General features: G+C 43.2%; 1 protein-coding gene across 4 annotated transcripts in view; it reads right to left on the bottom strand.

Annotated features, from left to right (window-relative positions):
- The window catches only part of GDA (guanine deaminase), a 72,099-nt gene that overhangs the window by 13,482 nt on the left and 45,462 nt on the right, over positions 1 to 13,155 (bottom strand). For all 4 annotated transcript variants that reach the window (XM_014520066.2, XM_025204455.1, XM_025204457.1 and 1 more), the window contains 4 exons: positions 11,929 to 12,034; positions 5,479 to 5,506; positions 4,071 to 4,178; positions 1,964 to 2,071 (listed from right to left, as the gene is read on the bottom strand). In XM_014520066.2, the coding sequence (XP_014375552.1) occupies positions 1,964 to 2,071; positions 4,071 to 4,178; positions 5,479 to 5,506; positions 11,929 to 12,034 (350 nt within the window). The remainder of the gene's footprint in view (positions 1 to 1,963; positions 2,072 to 4,070; positions 4,179 to 5,478; positions 5,507 to 11,928; positions 12,035 to 13,155) is intronic.

Raw genomic sequence — 13,155 nt, 5'->3', positions numbered from 1 at the left:
GATCGTGCCAGGACAAGAAATGCAAAACCTGCCAACACATCTCCACCAACCCCACTATTCCTACACCCCACAACAGAGCCATCAGCATCCCAGGATCTTACAGCTGCATCTCCAGGAATGTAGTATACCTCATCCAATGCACCAAATGCCCTGATGGAAGATATGTAGGAGAGACCAGACAACAACTGCGCACCAGAATGAACGCACACCGGAAATCCATCAAAGACAGAAACACCCAATTACCGGTGGGGGCACATTTCTCACAGGAGGGCCACTCTCTCTCCAATCTCTCAGTCCTGATCCTCAAGGGAAACTTACACAACACTTCCCAGAGACGAGCCTATGAGCTCCATTTCATCAACCTGCTGGATACTAGAGATCATGGACTAAACATAGACATTGGATTTTTGATACATTATAATCTGCCTGGCAACTGACTCCCCAGCCCAGCCCAGCCCAGCCCCTGGCTTCTTTACTTTTCATTCCATCCAGGAAGAGCACACACCAACTGCTGAAGCTTCCTTAGCCTGACGAAGGGTTTTTGAACCCGAAAGCTTGCTTAATAACTATTCTCCAACCATTTGGGTTGGTCTAATAAAAGATATCAAATTCACCCAAGGAACCTTGTTTGCCTATGTCCTTAGACCAACACGGCTACAATCTAAACCCCTGCATACGTGCATTAATTATTTTGAGGTCACTGGCATGTCAGCACAGCTCCAGCTAGAAGCTCCATGTGTACCATGAGCTCTGAGCATGCTAGCTGGGCAGTTCTGGAGCCTGGGGGTGAATACCACTGCTGTGGAAATTAATTGTAAGAATGATGTTTCTTTTTTCAGTCATTGGACTTGTATAAGTTTTCAGCATACAAGACATACAAAGCCTAACAGGCATAGGATCATGTTGTTTAGGGGGATATAAACCTATTACTCTTAGATAAGCAGCCGGATATATCAAAAGATAAATACCTCTTCCTTTCCCCAAATAACCGGGGTATTTTTGAAAAAGTGTTTGGCATAATTTTGGGTATACAAGTGTATAATAGTCATATTGCTGTTTTAGAACATCATATATAAACATATCATTTATATTGATCGGCCAAAAAAGATGCATTTTTTAAATGTGTGGAAGATTTTAAAATGGAGGTTTAGTCCCATTCACTCTCTAATTGCCCGTTATGCCTTTGAAAAAAATCTCTCCCTAACATTTTCAAACTGATTTTAAAATTAAGTAATGCATATAATGTATATTCCTCCCTAAAAATGTTTCTGCTAATAAAAATCTGATATTGCCACTAAATAGTACAACTGTATTCACTGATATGGCAACAACTGATACAGCAGCCCTAAAGTATATTTTAAGGAACACTGCACAGCTCACATGTGTGAAAACCTAGAGTTTTTATATTACCACTCTTTTTTTTTAATACTTTTTATATTGACATGCATGCATCGTGAAATAGCACATCTGCTACTCGCCCAAAAATAAATCTGTCTGCACCACCTACAACATTTTAAAATTAATTTAATCATACACCAGTCACTAGGTCAAACTCTCAAGCAGTGCAAAGGGGCAGGAAAGCTGAATACTAGGTGCCTGGAAACTTCCCTGTGGCTTCAGTGCTGCCTAAGTGATTCTACATAGTTTGCTCTTGTCCCCTTGCTATTCCCAGTTTTCAACTGGGCTGTTAAAAGCCAGACCCAGTCTTTATCCTTCCTTTCTTGTCAAAGAGCACTGAGCAGAGTTCCAGTATATCACAAGTTCCAATGCTTTTATTTTCCATTAACATAATTGCATTATAGCAATTCATGTTTCCATCATCTCTCAGATATTACTGCATCTTCTTGACTGTACAGCAATAGATTTCTTTTTCAAGCATGTAGGTGGCAAATACAAGTCACCATTATTTTTTCTGTATTGAAAAATCTCATAACTTAAGCTATGGAGGGTTCCTTAACACTACCTTGCTTGTAAGTAGCTTGTTTTTGTCATATAAATCAGTGTAATTTTTATAAGTAGGAAACATTTCCTCCACAAGTTTCATTTCTCCTTCTGTCTCACTGATGTGACTCTGTAAGGAAAAATATACAATCGTGAGTACTTATTTACTGTAAACAACAACAAATTAAAAATTGACTACACATGTCCCTACAAAAACTGATTTACAATAAAATTATGATAAGCAGACACTGGACATGTCTACACATGTGCTTTAATGTGCAGTAGCCTATCTTACTGCACATTAGAGCATCATGGCAAAAATCATGCTACCAGACTAATGTGCAGTAAAATTAGGTTACCGCGCATTAAGCATCACTAAAAAAAAGTGTGCTTTTGCTACTGCACATTAGTGCAGCCTACTGTGCATTTAGTTAGTATCTCACATTAGAGAGCATTTATACACATCCTTTTCTGTCCCACAATGCACTGGAGATCCACCACTTAAGAGCAGACTCGATTAATCAAGTACGCTCTGCACGTGAGCTGAGGCAAACTGCACTGCGCTGCATGCAGTTGTATAAGTGGCAAAATGTGTGTCAGAGTGCAGAAAATGGCAGCAGTGCGCTTTTGAAAAAAATCCCCTCCCATGTGTTTTAGTTCAAAAGCGCGCTGGCACCATTTTCTCAGTGCTGATGCTCATTTTGCCGCTTATACAACTGCAAGCGTTGCAGCACCAGGCGCTTTTCAAAGCACCTCGCACTGCAGCACTTGCATGTGTAAAATTGCCCAGAGGTACTAAATTTAATGCACAGTAGCAAAAGTGCATTAATGAATGTGTAGATGTGCCCACTTTGGATTATTCCACTGCTGCAAAGCAATTCTGTGAATTCAGTACCTGGAGACTCACTCTGTAGAAAAGATCCTTAGGTAGCACAAAGCTGTCATACCAGCTTCTGTTTACCCTCTTTTCCTACATCGGACAAAAGATTGGGGTGTGTGGCTGGACATCGCAGTACATTGATCCCAAATACCATAATACACCCCAGATGTCATAGGGGACTGGCAAATGTTAAAGCAGCATTTACGACCTGGAGTTGAAAGGGTGAGGTACCAGTTCTGAATTGTTGCCCAAGATTGTCCTCAGATGGAGTAAGCACACCTTCCTCCCTCAGCTTCACCTGAGAATCTGACTTATTATGTGCTGTCTGCTGGAGTATACATTTCTAATATATCCAAATGCCCCATCATGCAATGTTAAATAACCCCACAGTAGGGTAATTCTAATAAAGTATGTAATTAGGATTAGGATTATGTAACCAAAAAGCCTCTCCCCATTTTAACACAGCTGTAGCTTTTAAAAGGCACTTTGAAACTGCAACTTAATGACATAGTAAGATGCACTTCTATGTTAATGAGGTTCAGACATGATGCTTTGAATACAAAGGCTCATATTCTGTTCTCTGCTGAGATTTATTTTGTGCAGGAGCAATGAGGAAGATGGTTGTAACCCTCCAGGTCTCCACACACAGTTGTATTTGTGACAGCCCTGGTATGGATTAGAACAGCCTGTAGGCTGCTCTAACCTATAGCAATTAGGTATGGTCTCCCATGTACTTCCCTCATGCACTAACTAGGCATTTATTCTAGCACACAGTGGGCACATCTACGTGTTCATTAATGCACAGTGCCTACTGCGAATTAAAATTTAGTACTTTTATAATCAAGTACTAAATACACTTGCAGTAGGTTACCATACTGTGCATTAGCGTGATCGCACACTCTTTATGTGACACTTAATGAGCAGTAGACCAATACTACTGCCTATTAGCATATTAGCACGGTTTTTGCTGGGCATGCTAATGCACAGTAGAATTAGTCTACTGCTCATTAAGAGTCTCATGTAGACGCATTCAATGTTCCAGTGATGAGCCTGCTTGGTCCCAGTGCTGAATATTGCACTGAGCTGACATTTCAGAGAAATTCAAAGACAGTTAAGTATGTGGGTTACATGCTTTGATGAACTAGATATTATCAGACAAATAATTTGATATTGATCCCTTATGAAAATGGCATGCTTTCTGGGTTATCTTGCCCTAAAAATAGTTACTGGAGAAGTCACAAAATCTTACCTGCACATAGATATCGTGAGCTTCCGCTAAGTTACCAAGTGAACACAGCAACTCTTCAGTGCAGGAAGGTCCAAAACGAGGTGTCACTATGGGATGTACCCTTGGATACTGGAAGTATTCAAATGACATATATTAGATTATACGTAAGCATCTGTACACCATAGCAAATATACCCTGAACCACAAACTTACATAATACTCAGCAAAAAAGCAACAAACTTTGGTGTGTATTGCTCTGTATCATCTTTTACTTCTGTGAATAAATCACTATACAGTCATATATATTATTACTATTTTTATTATTATATTTATATGTGTTGTCATTGTAACTGTTGTTGTTTATTATGACTTTCCTTGTCACAGGAAGAGACCATCATTTTTTTTCCCCTGTAAATTATTTTACAGTGACCTGTGAAGATCTTTTCTTGACAATATTTCCTCAAGCAGAAGGGAGGGTAGATTTGCAACTTTATAGACTAACTAAATCAAGAGAAGCATAGGATAAGCTTTCATAAGCAGCAGGCTTACTTCATCAGATGCTGTGAAGGGACTGCATGAAGCAGAGCTTCTAAACTGGAAGCAGCAATGAGAGATGAAGTAAGCCTGCTGCTTATGAGAGAATGTGGTATTTTAGCTTGCAGCCTCCTTAGCTTACTCTTTATTTGCATAGTGCTCACGGCTTTTGAAAATCAGGTCAGTTATGCAGATAATAAATATGAATTTAAGAACCTAATTTTAAGCACCTATTCTTGAAAAATGTGACAAGTGTCAAACAAATTAAACCACTAAAGATAGAATGGCCATTTATCTCCAGAATTTCTTTGGAAATTCCTTCATGGATAGGAATGAAGTGATCCACAACATTCATGTAAAAGGATTTATTAAATGAACTCTAGAGTAAGGACATTATTCTGAAGTTATATTAAGACATTTATTTTCTGAAATAAACCAAAAATTTATCCTTACAGTTTATTAACATTAAAATGATTAAATATTTATTTCTAAGACTGGGGAACCATACTTCGTAGAAGCAGGCTAACTTTTTAAGAAGTAAAGTTTACTTTTTAAAAGTACATTATTCTCCAGTGCTCTGAATAAATAGTAGTGAAGGTACAGTATACAGAAATATTTGCCAATATTAGACCAGTTGTCCTAAATCCAGATCCAGAATTCACTTGATCACTTTTTACAGGAAATTCATTACATTTTTATTTTTTTATAATATCCTGAAAGGTCAGTAGTTAATGACTTATCAGAGGATTAACAAGGTTATACACTGGTAAATCTTTTACAGAAATGAATGCATGCTAGGGAGAACTCTTTTTTTTCCATTTGATACAGTGCATGGGAAAAATGTATGTACAAAATGCAGAATGTGTCTTATGTTTTTAAAATGCAAGCCTACTTACTTTCTTTTCAAGAAGTTCTTTAACAAACCTGAAAAAGGTATGAAAAGTGATATTTATTATAATTTAAGAAGAATAGGAGAAAACATTTACCTTATTATTCTATTAAGTCTTTCAGAAAACATCAGATTTATGTGGGGAGTTGAAAGATCTCTGGGTCAGATTCTCAGTAGGCAGTCAACATGGATCCATTCAAGTTGGTGGACCTACATTAACTTCACTAGCTAAGAATCTTTCCTTAAATCTGCAGAAGTTCTATCACAAGTAATAATTAACTCCAGACACATGGTAATTACTATTTGTTCTCATTGGAAACTAAATACATTACATTAAATCAACTGAAAGCATTATTACATGCTACAACGGTACAATAAAAAACCCTTAATTTTGGCTGTACATGAATTTAAAACACAGCATTGATTCTATTATTTAAAGGTCTATTTTTAAAATGCTGCGATATGTTATGCTTCATTTACAGTGGTTTTACATGTTGAGAATTAAAGTTATAGAACTCTATTCTTCATTCACTTAAAATGCCTTTGATTTTTCCAAGGAATATTTAGGTGTTTAGAGTATAGACAATTTACTCTATTGAAAATGCAAAGTGCATTTTCTTGCTCCATTCAAAACAGAAGCATAAAGCACAAAGGATTGGATTCTATGAATATACTTTAAACAATCAAATATGGATACTAGAGGTAAACCAGAATTCATCCCTCAAAATTATACCAAGATTAACATTATTGGATCTCTTGTCCCTGGTCTCGCAGCTGAGCATCCTAACCAGCAGGCTATAGAGTACTCTGAGCTGGAACTCCTACAGCTTGACTCCCTAGCTTGACCAGTAAGGCTGCCTATGCGCATGTTCCAGTGCATTCTAATTAACATATTCCAATTAATTCTTGATTAATCAAGTCTGCTCCATGCTCTAATTAGGATGCTGCAGCGTCACCACAGCATCACATGTATTAAGCTCTTGAGCATTTAAAAATGTCCATGGGGCACTTTAACTAAACATTATCAAATGAGGTTTAGATAAAGCATCCCACAGCCATTTTTAAATGTGCAGGGGCTTAATACACATGACACTGTGGCATTTTAATTAGAACAACTATTCAGAAACTGCTGTAATTAAAACTCCTTCCCACTTCCAAGCACATGTATAGGCACCCTAAGATACCTCCTGGAAGAGGGAAACATGGGGCACATCCAGACAAGCACACATGTGCCTCCTTGCAGCATCTCAAAGGGCTTTCAGATGCTGCAAGAGGCATGTACAGGAACGAAAAAACGTTCCCCATGCTGCAAATTTGCAGCACGCAGGCAAAATTAGATCCCTGGATATCCGTGGGTACCGCAGGTGAAAAAGCGGGGCAGGGCACAGTCCCAGATAGTGCCCTGAGGCAACCAGAGGCTGGGTCCTCCACAGAGATGCTGTGGTAGCCAGCCAGAGCATCTCTATGGTTGCCCCTCACCCCAGTGCTGAAGCACACTGCCTGCCCGTGTGGGGCAGGCAGTGTGCCAGCCACAGGAAGCTGGACCTGGGCTCCTGCCAGTAAGTAAGGGGTAGGGGGGCTAGAGGAGGGGGTAGGAGACCATTGGGGAACTCCCACCGGCCATGCCCACTCCCTCAGCCCCCGTCCCCTGATGGCTGCCCCGCCTGGACCCATCCCCTGACTGGCCCCCTGAGCCCTCCAATCACTGCCCTGCCTGGCCCCAGCATCCCTGCAATTAAAAAAAAAAAAAGCCCGAGCTCACCGGCAGTAGGAGCTGCTGTCAGGGTTACTGGGGCTTCATGGCAGAGCCCCCTCCACATGCAGCACAGGGCCCAGATGACAGCCGCAGTGGCTCCAGCTAACCCTAGCCGCACCCACCCAAAGGGACAGTAGCAGGTCAGGTGCCAGGTGGCCAGGCCCAGGCTCTGCTGCCCCCCCCGCCCCATGCTACACGGGGGGACTCTGCCACAAGGCCCCGGAGCCCCCACAACCCCTGCTACTGCCAGGGTGTATGAGGATTTTTTTTTCTTTACTTTTTAAAGTGGCAGGAGGCTGGTGCCAGGTGGGGCAGCAATCCAGGGGGCTGGGGGACCACATGGGGGTGGGACATGTGGACCCTGCTGGGGGGCTGTAACCCCTGTTGGGGGGGATGTGGCCCCTGTGGGGGGCAGTCTGTGAGCTGTGCAGGGGGGCTTCACCCTGCAAGGGGCAGGGGATCCACCCCTCCTGAGCACCCTCTCCCCACAGTCCCTCCACAATCCACCCACACCTACCCACACACCTCATAGCCCCCCATATCCCCCCACAGCCACCCACATCCCCCAATGCCCCTTCCCACCTCCTTCCTGGAAACCTCCCCGCAGCACATACCCTGTGTGCCCAGGTACCAGACAGGATGAGACCTGTTGGCAGGAGCTGTGGCTGCAGGGGCGGCTGTCCCCACATCCTGGTTAGTGAAGGGGTCACAGGGAGTTCTAACTTCTCTATGGTAAGAAAACCAAAGGCAAACAGCAAAACATATAGGTATTTAGAATCCATTTTATTATGATGATAAAGACACTGGTAAGCTTCCAAATTGCTTTAGCACTGTAGATATATTAATAAAACATTGCCCAACTGATCACTGCCTCTCTGTCTCTCACTCGCTCTATCTCTATATATAGTGGCCTTTCTTTTCCTGTGGAGGAACATGGATGTTGGGGTATTTTACAGAGTGATTTGGGGATTTTTTGTTTTTATCAGGGATTTCTCAGTGTTCAAATAGGGAACACCAGAATTCCTGCTAGGGAGGCTAGTGGCAAGATCCAGGCAGAAGAGCCTGCTCAGGGCTGGCACCTTGTACCCAGCTGGAGGTGGCTGACCTCCTGGCCAATTGGGGCTGGGAGGACATGCTTTGACAGTTCAAAGTAGGCCACCACACTGAGAACATCTTCCGGGCGATAGCTGCCCTGATGGCTGGGCAGCAAGGTTCCCTCTAAGCTGCACGCGTGCGCGGCCGCACACAATAAAAAATCTTTCTGCACACTAACTTTTTAATGCCGTGCACCCGCCTGGAGAAGAGCTGGGCTGCAGCTTCCCAGAGAGGAGCTGGGCGTGGAGTGTGATGGAGGCAGCGGGGCTGGCGTGGGACACTTACCGAAGGTAAGCTCCTCACTCCTCATGCAAGGCAGGCAGTGGCATCTCCCCAAGGTGGGGCAAGACAGGAACAGGGGCTGGGGCTGGGGCCTGGCATGGGCTTTGCTGGCTCCAGGGAACTTCTCCGCATCCCTGCATCACCTCGGGGAGCAAGGAGGCACATGGTGTTAGGGCTGGGGAGTAGAGCAGTTCCCCGGAGCTGGCAGAGCCTGTGCCAGTCCCCAGCCCCCATCCCTGCCTTGCCTCACCTCGGGATGGAGCTGCTGCCTTCCCTGTGTTGAGAAGCGAGGAACTTACCTTCAGTAAGTGTCCCATGCCAGCTCCGGTGCCTCCTTTCAGTTCTATCAATTGATTGTGTCTGGGCCATGGCTGCCCCACAGCACTCTACTACACTGCTCGGGGCAGCAGTTAGCATGGAGAAGGGTGGTGGCCGAACCCTGCCCATTCCCACCTGGACACTTACTGTGGGACACTTACCAGCGGACCACACCAAAAAGGGGAGGCAGGACTGAAGTGGCACGCTCACGGACCGCTACTCCTTAGAGGGAAAATTGCTGGGCAGAGGGCATACATGGCAGTAGTACCACAAAAGCCAACTCTGCACCAACAGCCCACTGGCAGCTGGCCCAGAGGGGCAGATGTCTCTACTGGCTGTGCAATCCCCATCTGGGTCTACAGGTGTGCAGCAGGTCACAGCCAGGCAGCAGCCCCCACTGCCAGACTGCTGCAGTGGGTAGAGGCTGCAGGGAACCCTCAGGGCTGCTTCAGCAGTCCAGCTGGCATAATGGGTACTGTCCTCAGGCACCAACTGGCTGGGCCCCAGAAGCTCCTGAGAGCACATGTGCATGTCTGGGCACATGTGCTGAGGCAAAAAGCCCCAGCTCAAATTTTCAGTGCTTCTATTTGAGCTGCTGCAAGCTCATGTGCTTGCATGTGTGGACACGCCCCTGGGGATCATTCCAGTACTTATTCCAGTGAAAGCTTAAGAACTTAAATTAAATTTGGGCCCTTCATCTTGGGTATGTGACCTAACCACTAGCATATTGTGAAAAAAGATACACTTCTCCTGTTTTGTGAATTCAGCCTTGATTTACATTTGCTTTTTTATGTGTATCCAAAATAAGACATTTTGTTTCATGTCTAATGGAATATTGTATTCAACACGACATGACAAGTTTAGGTTTTGGTGATGAAAACAAATAGATGAAGATTACTTTGGTTCGATCTGGATTATTTGTTTCTTGACCTTTTGGTTCAATAGTTGAGCCAAAAAATTGATTATTGCACAGTCCTGGTCCTGGGGGGAACCAACAGGTGGAAAAGGTGTGGGGAGGGAGGAATCCTTATCCAGCCCTACATGGTGGATACTCAGTAGGGCTATAGTTTTATGCCAACCACGGAGAATGCAGGGATTCAGAATAAAACTAAGTGGGTGTCACCTAGTATCCAGTTTAAATGAAATTGTTCCCTTTCAACTTCTGATCTTCCCATGTCCATCTATTCTTTTCCCTTCTCATATTAGGTGAAAGTGAAATGATTTCAGTGACATAACATATTTTATATATGTAAATAAATTTTATACTGGGGGATATCACCCTATGTATATGGTATATTTACCGTATTTACCCAAATCCAAGATGATCCCAAATTTAAGATGCCCCCAGCAATAATTTTCCATGTATAGAATCTAGTTATGGGGGGTCATCTGCAGCACTGGGGAAAGCGGTGGGGGGGTAGGTGTCGGGAAGTGGTAGGGGGGCAGGCAGTGGGGGGAAGGTGGTGGCGGGATAGTGGGGAGGTCGGCAGTGGGAGACAGGTGGTAGAGGGATCATATTCTTGACCCTTGCCCCCCTGCACCTTTCCCTCTGCCACCTGTACCCCACACCACTTGCCCTGAGCCCTCCACCTTCTTCCCCCCCATCTTTCCCTCCCCACAACCTCTGCTAGGGTCAGAGTTGCCATATCACAGCTGCTGCTCCTTGGATGAGCTTGGGATGGAGCAAGCATGTGTTCCATGTCCCAGGCTGGAACAGGGATGTAGCCCAAAGCACTGGAGCAAGGATAAGCAGCAGGGGGAATGGGGGTTTCTAGATTGCAGGTGGGGAGAAAAGTCAGGTGCAGGCAGCAGCTGTAGCTCCAGTCCCAACCCTAGGCCAGAGCCAGAGCAGATGTGTGCCCCCCACCCCCACCCGCCTCATACTTGATTCCAAGATGAAGAGCTTTTCACCTCATATTAAATGGGTAAAAAACCTTGTCTGGGAATTAATGTGAATCATTTGACTTCCTCACCTGCACGCTGGCCCTAATTCACCTCTGCCAGGATCCCTTACAATAGTCCAAGACCCTGAGCAACTGTCAGGTAGCAGCCATTTAAAAAATCATAAGTGAACCTGCCAAAGAAATGTGTCCTTCTTCACCAAAAAAGTAGAATATCTCCTACGGCAGGTAGCTAGGCATCAGGCATCACAGAGACAAACTTTCCCAGCAGGACATACGTCTTGTATCCAAGAGATCTGAAACGCCTGTCTTCAAAGCTGTAGAGCATTCATTATTAATGTCATCACAAGGTATTGGATCTCAGACACACCATGGGGCACTACAGAAAATCTATTTTAGGGCATTTTGAAATGCTTAAATCATACTAGAACTAAAGGCTCTGTCACTCTAAGAAGTGGTAGTATTAAGGAAACCTAGGATCACAAGCAAAGGGAAATAAAAATGATCATAGTTACTAATGTTAAAAATAACATTTCTTTAAATATATGTCATTTAAAATCCCTGATGATCTGTAGCAATAAATAGGTTTTACTGGTATTTTACTCAGCATGGCCTGCAAAATAATGTAGCAATTCCACCTTCATGCCATAGGATGTTAATACCACTGTGCAGTGTGTTATCAGATTGTCTCTTTATGCCCTGATTCTGCAAACACCCAAATATGTGTGTGACTATTCTTAAAAGCCAAATTATGTGCGTGCTTGTGAATTATCAGAATATGGCTTCCAAATGACCCCATCTAATTCAGTACAATGTCATAACCTTGATGTTAAACCTACAGTTTTTTGTCAGAGGACTCATTGAAAGTATATGTATATACACAGTATGTGGAGTTAATATTCATCCATTTGCCCAACTGTAAATTAGGGATAATTCCACTGAAGTAAGTATCATTATTCTGAAGAATAATTGATGAGAGAGGAAATTTGGTCTATTTTCAATTGAATAAAGTGTATGTTAAGCCTTAACTTGTCTGACTCCATTTCACATTAAAAAATAGGATGCCTAATTTCTCAAAATGATGCTATCAGTATAATCATTTTACCTTTCTGTGTCCTTGACAGAATCATCAGTGGTTTCCTTGTATTCTGGAACAGCGTTATTAATATCCATGCAAACTTTGCCAACATATGCTCGCTGACCAAATTTATCTGCGAGATGTACAAAAGAATAAAACTCAAAAATCATTGGTTTTCAACACAGGCTGTTATTAAGGCTTTCATTTAAAATCAAAATAATAAATTTGATCCTAAATAACTTCACTTCAGCTTGAACAGTGCTGATGTTCTTTTCCTCATCTTTAGGTTGAGACAATCTAATAGGATGTTTTGTTTTATTTATCTCAAAGCAAAATATTTAGAGAAGACAATAAGAAATATATGTGATAGTACTATCATAATACTCATTTCTACAAACTTAGAGCTAGATTGTGTTAGCCATACTTTGTTGGCTTAGAAATGGTATTTAAAGGTTTATTTTGTGGGAATTGGCTTAGAGGTATAAATATATGCATTAGTATGGTTCAGGATAGGCAGCAGGGGTTGATTGATTTCTAAGAGTCTGGGTCACACAGTTACACAGTTTCTCCAGCCTTGGAAGCAGACAGGCTGTCTAATACAGCAAGGCCAACAAGGACACACAGTCTGGAAATCAGCTTGGGAACAGAGGGAGTATATACCATACTGTTCCATAACATGAGATAAAAGTGGCACCAGCTAACAAGGCCCCAAAGCAGGGTGAGGGTGGGCTAAGTCCCAGGTTTGGGGGAACAGACCAAATTAGAAGAAGGCCCGGAAGGACCAAATTAGTATGCGTGCATGTGATAAGCTATATGGATGTATGACAACCACACAGAGGGACCAACCAGAGGTAGACACGGATCAAGAGTAATCAGGAGGGAAGGAGAATACAAAAACAGAGACTTGAGAGTAACAAAAGGTCCCTCCCTCATCCCTCCTCATTCCTTCCAATCCCTCCTCCGTCCCCAGGGAAGGGTCTCCGAGGCCACCATGGACAAAGGGCACACAACCAGCCCATCTCATCCACCCCACTGGAGGGAGTTGTGGGCCTTGGTATCCCCCCTCCAGACTGCTGACATCTGACACCTATGAGAGCGCCTCAGAGTGAAGACTGTGTCCTGGCCAGTTTACTTTGACTCTGATGATAGCCCTAAAATTTGGTAGATATATAGACTTGCTTGATTATTTGTATTGCTTCTTTTCTGTTATCGCTGTATATCAATATATTTGCCTATTATCAAATGGAAAGGTTG

The sequence above is a fragment of the Alligator sinensis genome, unplaced genomic scaffold (genome assembly GCF_000455745.1).
Source record: "Alligator sinensis unplaced genomic scaffold, ASM45574v1 scaffold308_2, whole genome shotgun sequence".
NCBI lineage: Eukaryota > Metazoa > Chordata > Crocodylia > Alligatoridae > Alligator > Alligator sinensis.
Note: the sequence above shows the minus strand (reverse complement) of the source record. Positions and strands in the feature narration are given on the sequence as shown.